At 37.0% G+C, this 15683-nt stretch overlaps 3 protein-coding genes and 1 long non-coding RNA gene across 9 annotated transcripts; 2 read left to right on the forward strand and 2 right to left on the reverse strand.

Annotated features, from left to right (window-relative positions):
- Positions 1–1613: 1613 nt before the first annotated feature.
- Positions 1614–10695, forward strand: LOC103516551 (transcriptional regulator ATRX homolog). Of its 6 annotated transcripts, none has more exons than XM_026828880.1 (7): positions 1614–2151; positions 7028–7335; positions 7405–8060; positions 8403–8507; positions 8833–9002; positions 9332–9545; positions 9873–10694. In XM_026828880.1, exons 2-7 carry the CDS (start codon positions 7071–7073, stop codon positions 10440–10442), a joined length of 1980 nt encoding a protein of 659 aa, XP_026684681.1. In that variant the 5' UTR covers positions 1614–2151; positions 7028–7070; the 3' UTR covers positions 10443–10694. The 6 variants fall into 6 exon arrangements, with proteins under 6 accessions (XP_026684681.1, XP_026684674.1, XP_026684691.1 ...); XM_026828873.1 differs by having other exon boundaries at positions 2140–2267; positions 9873–10695; XM_026828890.1 differs by having other exon boundaries at positions 2140–2267; positions 7028–7332.
- Positions 2203–5363, forward strand: LOC103516543 (cholinephosphotransferase 1). Its single transcript, XM_008481516.3, has one exon. It carries the CDS (start codon positions 2239–2241, stop codon positions 3478–3480), a length of 1242 nt encoding a protein of 413 aa, XP_008479738.1. The 5' UTR covers positions 2203–2238; the 3' UTR covers positions 3481–5363.
- LOC113470460 lies at positions 8039–8826 on the reverse strand. Its single transcript, XR_003393506.1, has 2 exons — positions 8478–8826; positions 8039–8390 (listed from the first exon to the last, which is right to left on the reverse strand). It is a non-coding gene; the product is annotated as an uncharacterized LOC113470460 (long non-coding RNA).
- Positions 10696–10853: 158 nt separating the features above from the next.
- On the reverse strand, positions 10854–15009 carry LOC103516560 (syntaxin-16). The gene is made up of 5 exons (XM_008481535.3): positions 14648–15009; positions 13759–14025; positions 12198–12363; positions 11372–11667; positions 10854–11157 (listed from the first exon to the last, which is right to left on the reverse strand). The coding sequence occupies exons 1-5, from the start codon at positions 14726–14728 to the stop codon at positions 10975–10977; spliced, it is 993 nt and encodes a 330-aa protein (XP_008479757.1). The 5' UTR covers positions 14729–15009; the 3' UTR covers positions 10854–10974.
- Between the last annotated feature and the right edge of the window lie 674 nt (positions 15010–15683).

Genomic DNA, 15683 nt, shown 5'->3' on the forward strand with positions numbered 1-15683 from the left:
CATTACAATGGCTATTCTATGCCCAAGGCATGAAATTTAATGTGCAAAGGAATAGCACTCTGCTCTCTAAGATCATCTTGGTTTTCTATCTTTTAATATTTGGTATTATACTCAATGGAGGTGTGTCATTTTAATGTTTTAATTGTCATTTCAATATTTTAATTATAATTTTCTTCTGTTTGTTTGATTTAAAATGTAAACTCTATTTTGATTTTCTTCTTGTCACTTTATTTATTACCTATTGGTTTATAGTTATAGTATAGTATGAGTGTTTCACCACTTTTTACTTTCCTTATCCTATAGGAATTAAATGATCACTACAGTATAGCGGAGCTATACTAGTAATGAAAGTATTGCAATCGGTCCAAATTTTCAAAATCGGGAAATGGTTGGAAATATCCGTGTTTTGACCCTGATTCAAAAAAGTGGTTTTTAGCCCATGGTCTGTACGTTACGTACGTACGTACTACAGGTTTAAATGGGAAAAAGTAGAACAAAAAAGTAGTTTTTGTCCCATGGTCTGTACGTATGTATGTACCACAGGTTTAAATGGGAAAAGGTTGTATACAAAATATCTCAAGACCGGTTTGTCACATGGTCTGTACGTAACGTGTACTACAGGTTTAAATGGGAAAAAGTAGAAAGTTGTGAACAAAATATCTCAAGAACGGTTTGTCGTAGAGGAATGAACTATAGGAATTAAATGATCAGTTTTTGGTGCTGAAACACGTTTTGAATCCCTAGAGCCTAAATCCAAAGTTTCAGCCATTGTTCCGTGTGTGTCTGTGTGTCTTTCTGTAAACAAAATATCTCGAGAACCGTACGAGCTAGAGACTTGAAATTTGGTATGTTGTCTACAAATGTGGCAAGGATGCAGCGCAGCGGTTGGCGGCATTTCGGCCACTTTTTAGCGGTTTTCGGCTCTACTGCCTAAACGGTTAGACATCGAAAAAGTTCTGAAAGGAGACCTCCAAAATCATACCGAAAAACCCCAGCTAAGGGTAATCAGGATAAGGAAAGTCGTGTGATGTTCACACCAGATTTTTTTACTCTCTATTTTTTCTAATAGCAGCAATAGGAGTACATAATTATCCGGTTTTAAGTATTCAACTTCTATTACCTATAAGAGGTATAAAACGTGTCCGAGCGGGGGACAAAACGTGCTCCTTGCTATTTCGGGATGCACTTGGTCACTGATTGACATCCTAGCGATAACCGGCGGCTAAAGTCAAATCTGATCCAAGTTACTGAAAGCTCTTTTATAGCGCCTTACATTTTGAAATATTTTGACGTCAAAGTACGAGTAAAGCAACGTGCTTTAAACCACCTAGTCCTTGATGTAAAGCGAAAGCGGTGCCGAAGGGGGGGGGGGAGATCGGAAGATTCGATTTTAAATATCGAATCGAACTTCACCAATATCGATACATTGGCCCGTAATTCAGTGTTGCCAGTTGTAGTCTGCTTGCAGGGAAATTTTGAAACTTGTCTTTTATAGGGAAAAAATGGGAAATTTTGTTCGATATCGAGTGCCATTCAAGTGCAGTCTGTGCAGTGATTTCCATGGAGCTGTAAAGAAGCTTCATTTCGCAGAAACCAAAATTCATCGAACATGGGTATCGGGATTTTACAAAATAGGATGCGAAAACTCTCTATTTATGGACAGAAAAAAAATGGACCCGCCAGCGCTAGGCGAATTTTATCCTAGATGGATAATGTTCGTTCTCGGAACGGCTGATTTTCTCCTATCCTGTCTTCCTTCTCTCTTCGATTTTGGAACGATCGTTCCTAAGGTCTTATATAAGACCCTCTATCAAACCTCTTAAAAATAAAAATGGGGATTTTTATTTGAAAACGGGGATTTTTTACAAGCAACCTGGGGATTTTTTTAATAACTTCATCTGACAACCCTGTTTCATCTTTCATCACATCACACCACACCACCACTCTCACCATTTCAGCATTTCACATTTCAATTTTCATTCATTTCAAAGTTCATAGCCTTCAAATTTTTCTTTGATTTCTTTCATCTTTCATGTGTTTTGACTTTTGAGCATATTTCACATCAGTTTTATAAAAGTTGTTTGAATTTCATTTTCTTTGAGACTTTGAGAGTGTTATGAAAGAGTGAAATTCGAAGGATCTCATTCGAAGGTGAACATTAAAAATTGGAACTGTTTTTGGAGTGATTTTAAAATTTAAACTTTACCAGAGTAATGATAGCAGTGCCAATAGAAAGGCATGAATGAAGTTTTTTCCCTGGCAATGAGGTTTGACATGTTGCATTTTACTTCATCTCCTATTTTGAATAACAAACAGTTGAAACGCCTTGGTGCACACAAGTACAGTTGTGAAAGTAACAGTATCTTAGATGCCTATTTTCAGCCATGGTGGAATTACCTGACACAGTGTTTGCCTTTATGGCTAGCACCCAACCTCATTACATTAGCGGGGCTCATAGTTAACATATTAACATCTTTAATTCTGTTCTGGTACAGTCCAGATGGTATATCTTATGTACCTAGATGGGCTTCATTCTTGTGTGCCCTAGGAATATTTATTTATCAAAGTTTGGATGCAGTTGATGGGAAGCAAGCAAGAAGGACACAGTCTTCCTCCCCACTAGGCGAATTATTTGACCATGGATGTGATTCTATCTCCACTGTATTTGTAGCTATTGCAGCATGTATATCTGTCAATATGGGTGAATATCCCAACTGGATGTTCTACCAATGTTTCTGTGCTATCTGTTTATTTTATTGTGCTCATTGGCAAACATATGTTTGTGGCACCCTTAAATTTGGTAAAGTAGATGTAACAGAAGCCCAGGTTACTATAATTTGTATGCACATGGGTACAGTATTATTTGGTGTAGAATTTTGGCAGTATAAGTTATTTTACAAGTTTGAAATGAGGTATATCATAGGACTCATGACCATTGTATGCTGTTCAATAACCTTAAGGTATATGATAGAAGTTATCTTGACTTGTGGTGCTGGCAAAAATGGTTCTACAGTGGCAGACACTAGTGTCCTCAGTCCTATTATCCCATTATCATTATTTATGGGCCCTGCTATTTATTTGAAAGTGGTGAGTCCTCATCTCTATGAGCAAAATCCTGTCATATTTATTCTAACTTTTGGACTTGTTGCTGCTAGAACTACAAATAGATTGGTGGTAGCTCACATGTCAAAGAGTGAAATGTGTTACACTGATTCCTCTATGCTGGGGCCCTTAGCTCTAGTTCTTAATTGTTATTTTAATAATATCTTGCCTGATAGATTACTTCTTTACCTGAGCCTAATTTGGTCGATATATGAACTTATTAGGTTTGAAAAAACTGTTTGTCTTGAAATTTGCAAGTTTCTTAATATAGAATTGTTTAGAATAAAAGTGTTGTCAGTGGCAGATAACAATAAGTCAAAAAATAACCAAAATTTCAATCCTAATACTAAACGTATACTAAGATCTAATAAAAGATGAAAACAGGTCTTTACATTTTGTTGAACTTTATTCTGAATCATAATAAAATGCCTAGTTGTTGCTTATTCATTACTTGGTTAGGGTAATTATTATGTAAATCTTTTCTCAAATTATACTGAAACCTGTTCACGTGAGGTTTAGGTGTATTACAAGTGTAAGTAAGTAGTTTTGAGGTCTGCAATATGGAAAAAATCATCAATATTACCTAGATAAAGTTTTATTTTTATTTTTATTAATTTATTTATTACTTTTGTTGATTTGTACAAGTATTGGTTTAGACATTGCCAAAATCTGAGCCAATCTTGTGTTCTGATGAATTTTCCATGATGAAGCATGGTTTACTTCCTATTTCAGTAAAAAAATCCACCCATACACTATCAATATTCTTAGAGTGTTGTCAACATATTGACAGTGTGCAGATCAAATCTATGTTTTTTACTTTTCTTATCCTAAATATCCTATAGGAAGGAAAGTAATGTAATCGGGTCAATTTTTTTTTCATGAGGAGATATTATGTACCTAGGTATGTATTGTCAATAATATTGATAATGTGTGGTATAAAGGTGATCAGGATCAATAAAAATGGAGCTTCCAATCAACTTTACCAAATGTTTTCCCAAGGTCTATTCTTCAATACCTGTAGGTAAATAGGCCTGAAAGAGATCAAAATTTGAATGAGGATTTTTTTTGGGGGTATGTATTGTCAATAATATTGATAGTGTGTGGTATAAAGGTGATCAGGATCAATAAAAATGGAGCTTCCAATCAACTTTACCAAATGTTTTCTCAAGGTCTATTCTTCAATACCTGTAGGTAAATAGGCCTGAAAGAGATCAAAATTTGAATGAGGATTTTTTTTGGGGGTATGTATTGTCAATAATATTGATAGTGTGTGGTATAAAGGTGATCAGGATCAATAAAAATGGAGCTTCCAATCAACTTTACCAAATGTTTTCCCAAGGTCTATTCTTCAATACCTGTAGGTAAATAGGCCTGAAAGAGATCAAAATTTGAATGAGGATTTTTTTTGGGGGTATGTATTGTCAATAATATTGATAGTGTGTGGTATAAAGGTGATCAGGATCAATAAAAATGGAGCTTCCAATCAACTTTACCAAATGTTTTCCCAAGGTCTATTCTTCAATACCTGTAGGTAAATAGGCCTGAAAGAGATCAAAATTTGAATGAGGATTTTTTTTGGGGGTATGTATTGTCAATAATATTGATAGTGTGTGGTATAAAGGTGATCAGGATCAATAAAAATGGAGCTTCCAATCAACTTTACCAAATGTTTTCCCAAGGTCTATTCTTCAATACCTGTAGGTAAATAGGCCTGAAAGAGATCAAAATTTGAATGAGGATTTTTTTTGGGGGTATGTATTGTCAATAATATTGATAGTGTGTGGTATAAAGGTGATCAGGATCAATAAAAATGGAGCTTCCAATCAACTTTACCAAATGTTTTCCCAAGGTCTATTCTTCAATACCTGTAGGTAAATAGGCCTGAAAGAGATCAAAATTTGAATGAGGATTTTTTTTGGGGGTATGTATTGTCAATAATATTGATAGTGTGTGGTATAAAGGTGATCAGGATCAATAAAAATGGAGCTTCCAATCAACTTTACCAAATGTTTTCCCAAGGTCTATTCTTCAATACCTGTAGGTAAATAGGCCTGAAAGAGATCAAAATTTGAATGAGGATTTTTTTTGGGGGTATGTATTGTCAATAATATTGATAGTGTGTGGTATAAAGGTGATCAGGATCAATAAAAATGGAGCTTCCAATCAACTTTACCAAATGTTTTCCCAAGGTCTATTCTTCAATACCTGTAGGTAAATAGGCCTGAAAGAGATCAAAATTTGAATGAGGATTTTTTTTGGGGGTATGTATTGTCAATAATATTGATAGTGTGTGGTATAAAGGTGATCAGGATCAATAAAAATGGAGCTTCCAATCAACTTTACCAAATGTTTTCCCAAGGTCTATTCTTCAATACCTGTAGGTAAATAGGCCTGAAAGAGATCAAAATTTGAATGAGGATTTTTTTTGGGGGTATGTATTGTCAATAATATTGATAGTGTGTGGTATAAAGGTGATCAGGATCAATAAAAATGGAGCTTTAATCTTTTGTAAATGAGAGCTAAATAAGAAAGACCCATTGTTGCAGTTGCCATTTGTTTCTAACGGACTAGTAACTACGTACTTATACATATTTTAATTTTAAATTATACCTACATATATTGTTAGCGCAGTGAAAATCCTCTATAATCTTGAAAACAATCGAGTGCTCTTTTCTCTCTCCCCTGTTAAACAAAAGGGGTTACAAAAATAAAATAACCAAACTCAATGGTGAGTAAATTTTTGCTTTTATATTTTAATCCTCCCATTACTAATCTAATAAAGTGCAGGTACTGGAAGCATTCAATCTATAATTTTATTTATTTAAATTTAAATATTTGGATGATGCATTAATGATTGTCAATGATATCTTTAAAAATCCCGATTTTAGGTATATTGAGGGGAGGGGGAAGTTGGCACTTTTAGGGTTGATAGAGTAGTCAGAGCACTTGTTCCTGCTATGCGAGGTATTCAAAATTTCAAAGTCTTTCCCAGGGCTAGGATTCTCCCCCCTTTTTTAGGCGCTTTAACACTAAAGTAGGTCGTTCGCGCAAAAATAAAGTTTAGAAAATCTATTCAAGCTGCATATTTTTGTACATATGTCATATCTATGTAGATGGCTTGAACTAAATTAAAATTACAATAATGGTTCTGGGGAAACTCATACCTGGGTCACACAAGGCCGAGATTAAAAGTGAAATGTTGGTAGGGCGCCAATTTTTACTTTCCTCATCCTATAGGAAATAAAACAATGTAGTTGGGTGAAATTTTCGATGGTCAGTTTTTAGTGCCAGAACATGTTTGAGGTATAAGGAAAGTCGTGTGATGTTCACACCCAATTTTTTTCTCCTCTTTTTTTACGATAATATTTTGCTCGTTCTCACCCAGATTAGAAAGAAAGAATAATAATGAATTACTCGAATGCTCACAGTACCTACATACCTATTATCTATTATACTTTACTCATGTAATGGCTTCTACACATAGTATGTTTCATAATACCTTGCAACGGCCCCATACCTACTTTAAACCAGCTTTTTTTTCCATAAGATATATTATAAGAAAAGGCCTATGGCAAATTTAAATACTTAGGGAACCTGTGACTTCCCCATTTCCACTGAATACATGTTGATTTTCATAAAATATGAAATCGGCATTAGGTACGTATGGGGCGAGTTTTGAGCAAATATGTTCGGTCGTTTTTGGCCTTTTCAGGCGTCAAAAGTCCTTCCCTCAACTCTCCGAGGTCTCAAATATGGTACATCTACATACGTATTACCCTTCTTACACCATACCTAAGGCCAGCCACTCACCCTGAGACTATTTCGTCTGAGCGTGAGTGGGGGGCATAATAATTATAGGGGAGTCGCTTACTCTAATATCTAATTTAAAAACAGTTGTATTTGAAAGTACTTGTATGGATTTCAGGGTGCTGACAAGTGTCTACAAATATTGGTGAAACAAGGCGAAAATGAAACGCAAATCAACCACTCCTGTTGCACCAAGCCAAAGGCCCAGAAGATCTGTGCAGAATCAAGTTAGTGCCAATACGCCTTCGAAGTCAATGCCAAATACAAGAAAATCTTATGCAAAGAAAGAAATAGTGACGAGTGAAATTGCTCATGCAGAAGATATCCAAGATAAAAGTAACGATAAACCTATTGATCCCGAAAATAATGCTTCAAAAAGTAATATTGGCAGATCCATTAAACCCAATAATAATAATAATAATAATAGTAAAGATAAATCAAGTGGGAGCCCTACTCGAAGAAATCGCCGCAGTCTAAAAAGAAAACAAATAGTAGGTAAAGATAAATCAAGTGGGAGCCCTACTCGAAGAAATCGCCGCAGTCTAAAAAGAAAACAAATAGTAGAAAGTGAAGATAGTAATGACAATTGTGAGAGTGGTGGTGACGAAACAGAAGGAAACTTGTCTGAATCCGATGACACCTCTTACACGAATGAAATTAGGAAACCCAATAAAAGAGCTAAACCCAAAAGGAAATCAGGAAGGAGAATAGTTAGCGAAAGTGAAGAGTCTGAAGAAATGTATGACCTGACTGAAGATGACGATGAAGAATTAAGTCGATCAAAAACAATTGCCATGAGTTCAGAAAGACCCAAAAGACAACGAAAAAGTAGAGTTAATTTGGAACAATCAGAAGAGGAGGTACTAGAGGAAATTACTGACACACCTAAACCCCAGACTCGTCGACGTGGGAGGCCAAAGAAAACTCAACTAAATGAAACTGAGATATCTGATGAAATATCATCAACTAGAGATTCTTCTACAAAAACTAGCACACCTAAAACTAGACCCGGAAGAAGTAAGATAAATGATGAAGAAAAAGGTTCTGAGAAAAAGAAACGGGGTCGAAAATCCACAACCAAGGTAGTGGAGGAAGACTTGGAAAACCCCGGAGAAGATGATGACCCAGACTCTAGTGTTGGAAATGACATGGTAAGCTTTCATTTGCAACAATAGAACTGTTGCGCTTACTTAGGTGAGGTTTCTAAATCAAAGAGCAGAAAAAACGAGGAGCCAGGGAATTGTACTTTTACGAATTCCAGATCTGGATAAATCGATTTAAAAAATACCGGTAAATCCTAAGCTCTGATGTTACCCCACACGAATGCAACTGCTCCATTGCAAGCAAAGTAGTAAGCTGAGTATATTAATCTTATGTACCATTTGTTATCTTATCGTATGTTTCAGGTGATTTGTCAAGTTTGTCAACAGGAAATGACTTCAAAAGTGTTTATGAAGAAACACAAAAAACTTCACCACGACCTTATGTTTCAGGTGATTTGTCAAGTTTGTCAACAGGAAATGACTTCAAAAGTGTTTATGAAGAAACACAAAAAACTTCACCACGACCTTTGTTGGACGCAACATCAAGAGCCCATTGTAAGTCTGTGTAGGCAAAGTGACCTCATTTAATATTTTATTCTCGCTGTACGTTTTGATGAATATAGGCTGGGCGGCGCTTCGAACTCTTGACGTTCGCGCGTCTCCTGGCAAGCTTGATTTCTTCAAAATAAGACCGGTCAACTTTACCAATGTAAAAAGATTTATTAGAGTAGAAGAGGAGGAGGGGTGAATACTCCAATGTAGACAGTCCCCCCATAAATGTCCCTGTTGTCCCTGCGGGGCCCCTAAGGGGCTGCGGGAATCGGTTATACGCCAGTGGTCCTAATAGTCCTAACGAAAAATTTTCTGTTCGAATTCACAGGACATTTACAACCCTCAACTTGTCTTGGACATATTAGGTGCGAAGAGGAAACAACTGCAAGTGGCCACTGGACGCAGATATCAAATAGCACTCTCATTTGAGTGTTTCTTCTGTAAATTGGTCAAGAAAAGTGAGCTGGGCTACTATTCTCATCTGTTAGTTTGTCACAGGTAAGTAGGTATTACTTTATAATTCAGATTTGCAAACAACTGAAATATGCAAAATATCGTAAGTAATAGAAAGTAAAAATATCGGCCTATAAAGGAAGTGATATAAATTTATGGTCAAGTTCTTTTCCCTTCAATCTGCATTCTCAGTTTTTTGTGTGTGAAAGGGCTGAATCTCAATCCCTCCAAACAGTCCAAACTTCAACTATTTTCAACTTTCCATTGTTATTATTTTTAACTCAAATGTTCATCTTTCATTTTGATTGAAGAAGGTCAATGGTACAATATTATTTGAAAATAAAATGGGTATTATTTTATCAAATTTCCAACAGGAGTGATGAAGAGATCGAAAAGGCAAACAAGCAATGTGACAAGTGTGAGAAGACCATATTCCTGCCTCACTACCACGCTCATCAATTGAAACATATAAAAGAGGAAGCAGTTGAACAGGAGCCCGTGGTCGAGAAGAGATCTACTTCCCCAGGACCTGATGGTAAAAGATCTGCTGCTTGCCGCGCTGCCTCCAAAATAACCAACATTACCAAGGTAAGTGCGTGCTGCATGGTTGAGTCCGATATTCGACGTATTGCAGGCAGAACCAGTCAGGTTAGACACTTTTCCAGCAGTTTAATAAAATGTTCTACCTTCGTCTCAATAAAAGTATATTTATTCAATAATACGTTTATGTTTACAGGGTGTCCTAGAATTTTCGCCATCGATTTTTCGCAACCCGCTCTTTAAACACGTACAGAAAATAGTAGTCGACTAAAAATATTGAAAACAAAAGTCATGTTAAAATTCACCTCTGAAAAGTGAAATACATATTTAAGTACCAAGGTACCATCCTCATTCCTAAACTTTCCCTCCTTTCAGAACCTACTGGATGTTGAAACAACAGAAGGGAAACGGAAAAAGAATGAAGACATGGAATTTGAAATAGAAGATGATGCTGAAGAGGAAGAAGATGATTGTAGTGGTAATAGTGATAATGAGTCTGGACAAGAAAACGACAATATTTCTGAAGAGGAAAAATATTTAAAGAAAGAACCTACAAGTTCTGACAATGAAGAGAACTATACATTTGACAGTGACTTTTCCATAGGTGCCTCCGCTGGCAGTCATACCATTTCATCAGCGTACTCCCCTGTTTTGGACCTTCAGCATAGTTACGAGATGCAGAAATCTATCTACAGCTCTGTGCCGCTGTATGAAGAGTTGCAAGTACCAAGGTTCGAGTTTCTGGAGGAGAGCATCGCCAAAAAATATTTACCTGTGACAAAGAAATCTATGGTGATCAAATATCCTCAACGGACCAAACATTTCCAGTTGAACTTATTCTCATCTGAGGTGGTGGGGGACAGATGTGTTCTGTTTTGTGGAGGTCCTGTTTGGACAATGGACTGGTGTCCTCACTTATTTTCACAAGCAAGGTGGGTAGACTAGAATTCTAGATTTAAATTTAAAAGGGTGGGTTGAGAATCTAATATAATTTATGGTTAGTAGAAGAGCGTAGTTCATATACTATGACTTTTTACTTTCCTTATCCTATAGGAAGGAAAGTAAAAATTATTTGAAAATTTTTCGATGGTCAGTTTTTATGTACCGAAACACGTTTAGAGGTCCCTAGATATTAAAAAAGTTATGGGAGAACCACACCTAAAAACAAGCATAATTCAATAGGATAAGGAAAGTTGTGTGATTTTCACACCAATTTTTTTTTAGCCCTGCTTTGTGTGACAGGGTCAGTGTACCTTTCTTTACCCTCTAAACACCACTGTCCAATAAATCCTCTCTTCTCCATTCACTCTCTCACAAGTATTTCCCATCCTTGTCTCTCCACTTTGGTTTTGGTCTGCTTCTCTCCTTCTTCCCACGTATGACTAGATAAGCTACTTTTTATTTACCCCTGTTATTCTCACCTCCTTCCTCCTTCTGAACCGTTTTTTCGATTTGATTACTCAGTTTTGATTAGGACTTAAAATTTAACCAATATGAGTAAAATAAGAAGGATAAGTGTTGTACTGGCAAGACATAGGATGCATGCCATCTTCCTGTTTTTCCTATGGTATCGTTCAGCTTTTGCAAGCTGTTGGTAACCTTGTTTAACCTCGATCTCGGTACGTTCTACATTGTAATCAATACGATCCAGAATAGTACCCTGAAACAAACAAGTAATATTTTCCATTGTACGACTACGACATCGGAGGCCGGAATCATTGACATCCCTGTGGAACACCTCAAAACTGTCATAATGTTATTTTCCCAACAAAAAAGAAATGTTATTACTTTTCAATTTTTTGAGGCCCACAACCTCCCCTGCAACAGAAGCAGGTTCCAACGAAATGAAAAGCAACTACATTATAATTATTCACCTGATGAACCACCATATGTGACAAGTCCTTGAACAGATGGTTGAGATCTACAATACTTTTAACTATGTGATCAACCTCTTGTGATCGAATTCTGGCTTGAGCAGCATTGTCTTCTTCCATGAGAAGTAATTGTTGTTGTGTTTTTGAAACCCCTGGTCTTGAGGATTCAAATTGTCGGTCTATCATTTCATTGTCATTTTCTTGCCACAAGTCCATCAAATTCGAAGTCATATATTGATCTGTTGGTGTATCTTCATCAAAATACATCTTTGACCTTTCTTCCCTCGTCTTGATCTCTAGAAAAAGAAGGAAGTGTTTAACCAAGGGTAGCTAGTATCTGTTGAAGCAAATATGTTGATTAGGTCATTTTCTTGTTAATAAGTGACAAATCATCATCTACCATTGTGTTGATTGTGTTGCAGAACTACAAGGCAAAAATAGACCACACAGCAATATGAATCATGCATTTGAAGCACATATCAATCAAAAATTAATTCCTCATTTTTGGTGCTCCCCCTATGGGTGGAAGATTGTGGAAAATTGATATGTAGATTTTAAATTTGTTGGATCATCATCTACCATTGCGTTGATTGTGTTGCAGAACTGCAAGGCAAAAATAGACCACACAGCAATATGAATCATGCATTTGAAGCACACATCAATCAAAAATTAATTCCTCATTTTTGGTGCTCCCCCTATGGGTGGAAGATTGTGGAAAATTGATATGTAGATTTTAAATTTGTTGCTGGTTACAGCCACAAGGGAGGCTGTGGAAGACTTTATAAACAACCTGTGTTTAAGATAAAAATAATACCCTGATACTCACTGTTTAAATAGGAACTTTGCATTGATCTAAACTGAATAGACTTTTGTTGCAAATTTGTCACCAATGATGAAATTACGTTGTATGCCAATCTTTTTTCTCTGGATGTGTAGGCATCTGAACTCTGATGTTTTATCTTTTGAATGAGTTGATGACATCCATTGAACATCTAAAAAAAAAAAAAAAAAAAAACTTCAACAGGGGAATGGTATTTTTAGACCTGGAGGCCTACAGCAAAGTCCTACTTTAAGACCTGGAGGCCTATAGCACAGTCCTACTTTAAGACCTGGAGGCCTACAGCAAAGCCCTACTTTAAGACCTGGAGGCCTATAGCAAAGCCCTACTTTAAGACCTGGAGTCCTATAGCAAAGCCCTACTTTAAGACCTGGAGTCCTATAGCAAAGCCCTACTTTAAGACCTGGAGTCCTATAGCAAAGCCCTACTTTAAGACCTGGAGTCCTATAGCAAAGCCCTACTTTAAGACCTGGAGTCCTATAGCAAAGCCCTACTTTAAGACCTGGAGTCCTATAGCAAAGCCCTACTTTAAGACCTGGAGTCCTATAGCAAAGCCCTACTTTAAGACCTGGAGTCCTATAGCAAAGCCCTACTTTAAGACCTGGAGTCCTATAGCAAAGCCCTACTTTAAGACCTGGAGTCCTATAGCAAAGCCCTACTTTAAGACCTGGAGTCCTATAGCAAAGCCCTACTTTAAGACCTGGAGTCCTATAGCAAAGCCCTACTTTAAGACCTGGAGTCCTATAGCAAAGCCCTACTTTAAGACCTGGAGTCCTATAGCAAAGCCCTACTTTAAGACCTGGAGTCCTATAGCAAAGCCCTACTTTAAGACCTGGAGTCCTATAGCAAAGCCCTACTTTAAGACCTGGAGTCCTATAGCAAAGCCCTACTTTAAGACCTGGAGTCCTATAGCAAAGCCCTACTTTAAGACCTGGAGTCCTATAGCAAAGCCCTACTTTAAGACCTGGAGTCCTATAGCAAAGCCCTACTTTAAGACCTGGAGTCCTATAGCAAAGCCCTACTTTAAGACCTGGAGTCCTATAGCAAAGCCCTACTTTAAGACCTGGAGTCCTATAGCAAAGCCCGTTAGATTTGGTTTCTTTTGAATCATCAGCATCACACACATCGTTTTTCTTTTGAACTAATTTTGTATGGAAAATAGAAGTTGTCATTTCTTTCTTATTCTTACGCATGAATAAACCTTTTCCATGGTGTGCTACCCTCCAACACTCCTTAAGCTAGGCTCACATTGATTTTTTTTTTTTTTCTTAGGGTTTTTAGAAAGTCTTTTTTTTTAATTACCCACATTTATGTATTGAGAAAAAGAAATTCAAAGCTAGCTTGGTGGGTAGTGCATCATTGGAGAGGAAAACAGTAGGTAAGAGACTACAATGTAGGTGTAGAAACTATTGATTGCTAGGTACTGTAGAAAAATCCATCTTTTGTAACTTTCACTTTCTTTTTTCTGTCATTTTCAGAAACCTATAGCAAAGTCCTACTTTACTAAGAAAGTTTCCAGATTCCTAACATGGTGAATTCATCATCTTACCCTGGAAATTTCCTGTGTCAACAATTCTATTTTTGTTTCCTGTTCAGTTGACTCGTCTAATGTGGGCCTCAAGAGATGGCTCTCTTGAAGCTTCTCGAGTTCTTTCAATTTATTTTCTAGTCTTGGCAATGCATATTGGGTTTCCTCTAAAGCATCAGTCCAAATAGGTGCTGCACGGCTGTCAAAATAACTAACTGTATTTCCAATTCCACCTCTATGTTTCATTTCAACACCAGCTTCCATTAATGCCATTCTGTCTGAAATATTCTGAAAATGACAGAAAAAAGAAAGTGAAAGTTACAAAAGATGGATTTTTCTACAGTACCTAGCAATCAATAGTTTCTACACCTACAGTCCACTTCAACTGGGAAGTCCGATGACCTTTGGGTGCGCACTCGTCAAAAAATAGCTTGTTGATTAACAAGTAAGCATGTGAATAGTTGATCCCATGGGATTTTTCACGCCAAATCGAATGGTGAAACTTTTAGAACTGTCCGACTTACAGTTGAGAAGTTGCGGTTCCCCTCCATGCGCTTCCATCGGACGGAGTGTTGGAGGGTAGCACACCTGCCTTGTAAGCACTAGGTCACAGGTTGTATTATTTCTAAAAAAAAAAATAATAATAATAATAATAATAAGTAATAATTTTTTCAAAAGACCCAAAGTCGTAAAGCTACTGTTTTAAAAATGTCAACCATTCTTGAAATCTTTTGAGTGATTGTAAATAAAACCTGTTTCCTGTCCTTTTAACAAGACGTTCACATCTACCTTCTTTTTTATTTTGATACATGTGAACTGCATCCGTAAGTACATTTTGTGTCAGCTTGGGCAAGAGTCTGAGTGAGGTCTACAGTAAGTTCACAAAACTATGATTTATCATCATACATACCTGTTCCATGTAAAGGTTTCTGTTTTGCATTGCATTATTCCTCATCAAGATGAATATTTCTGTGAGATTTCTTGAAGCCATAGTTTTTATTTCCTCTTACTTCCAAGAGTCAAGAGTATAAAGAAAATAGAAACCAACAGAAACGCAGTCAAGCTCAAATGTTTCAAACGAATAAGTCCTACGCTCCTAAGATCAAGTCCTGAACATCGTGAGTCCACAATCAGCTATCAGATTAGTCCGTCCATAGATTTATTTTCTACATCCATGGATTAATCAGAATCACAAAATTTTTTGAAATAATCTTTTTCTTCGGAAACTCTACTGCTACTCTGACTCTGAAGTTCGGAAATGATTTCATATTAGATCATCTGACATCTGATTTCATAAAACAACACACAAATCGTACATCGTACGTGTGAACAAGGGATCTTTTTTTTCTTTAGGGAAAATTTTCCCTCGATAAGGGAATTTTTAGCCTTCATTCCAACGCCGGCGCCGCGTTTTTCATTTCCCCTCCTAGCGGAGTACAATTTTTTATCCCCACTCCTAACGCAGATTGAACAGTGAACGCATTTTTAGCTGCAGATTCCGCTAGGTCTAGGTAGCTTGGTTTGTAGCGCGTCTGTTTTGTAAGCGCAGGGATGTTCATTCTCGGAAAGGCTGGCTTTTTTCCTATCCCTCAAATTCTCTAATAATATTGAGGTACCTCCCGCCAGCCTAGTCAGCTTAGTTGGTAGTGCATCTGCCTTGTAAGCGCTAGGCCGCGGGTTCGATTCCCGCCCGGGGCGGATTTTATTCTGATAGGATAATATTCGTTCTCGGAACGGCTGGCTTTCTCCTATCCTGTCTTCCTCCTCTCTTCGATTTCGGGACGATAAGACCATAGCAGTTACAGTTCCCTCTGTCAAACCTCTAAAAAAAAAGGTACCTCCCGTGCCTTGGCTGGGATTATTAAAACCACGCCCTCCTGTTAACCAAAAAGTAGGTAGGTACCTACCTAATGTTAGTTAATAAAAACATTTTTTTTTTTTTTTAA

This window comes from Diaphorina citri, unplaced genomic scaffold (assembly GCF_000475195.1).
Source record: "Diaphorina citri unplaced genomic scaffold, Diaci psyllid genome assembly version 1.1 scaffold53, whole genome shotgun sequence".
Lineage (NCBI taxonomy): Eukaryota > Metazoa > Arthropoda > Insecta > Hemiptera > Psyllidae > Diaphorina > Diaphorina citri.

Bases quoted from the DNA above. Each gene is read 5' to 3' on its own strand.
- LOC103516543 (XM_008481516.3), top strand. From the start codon at position 2,239: ATGAATGAAGTTTTTTCCCTGGCAATGAGGTTTGACATGTTGCATTTT.
- LOC103516551 (XM_026828880.1), top strand. From the start codon at position 7,071: ATGAAACGCAAATCAACCACTCCTGTTGCACCAAGCCAAAGGCCCAGA. The intron at 7,336-7,404 runs GTAAAGATAAAT...AACAAATAGTAG, and splicing joins TAATAATAATAATAATAATA to GTAAAGATAAATCAAGTGGG. The intron at 9,003-9,331 runs GTAAGTAGGTAT...AATTTCCAACAG, and splicing joins CATCTGTTAGTTTGTCACAG to GAGTGATGAAGAGATCGAAA.
- LOC103516560 (XM_008481535.3), bottom strand. From the start codon at position 14,728: ATGGCTTCAAGAAATCTCACAGAAATATTCATCTTGATGAGGAATAAT. The intron at 11,668-12,197 runs GTGAGTATCAGG...TTCTTTTTCTAG, and splicing joins GCAAAGTTCCTATTTAAACA to AGATCAAGACGAGGGAAGAA. The intron at 11,158-11,371 runs GTGAATAATTAT...TGTTTGTTTCAG, and splicing joins CACATATGGTGGTTCATCAG to GGTACTATTCTGGATCGTAT.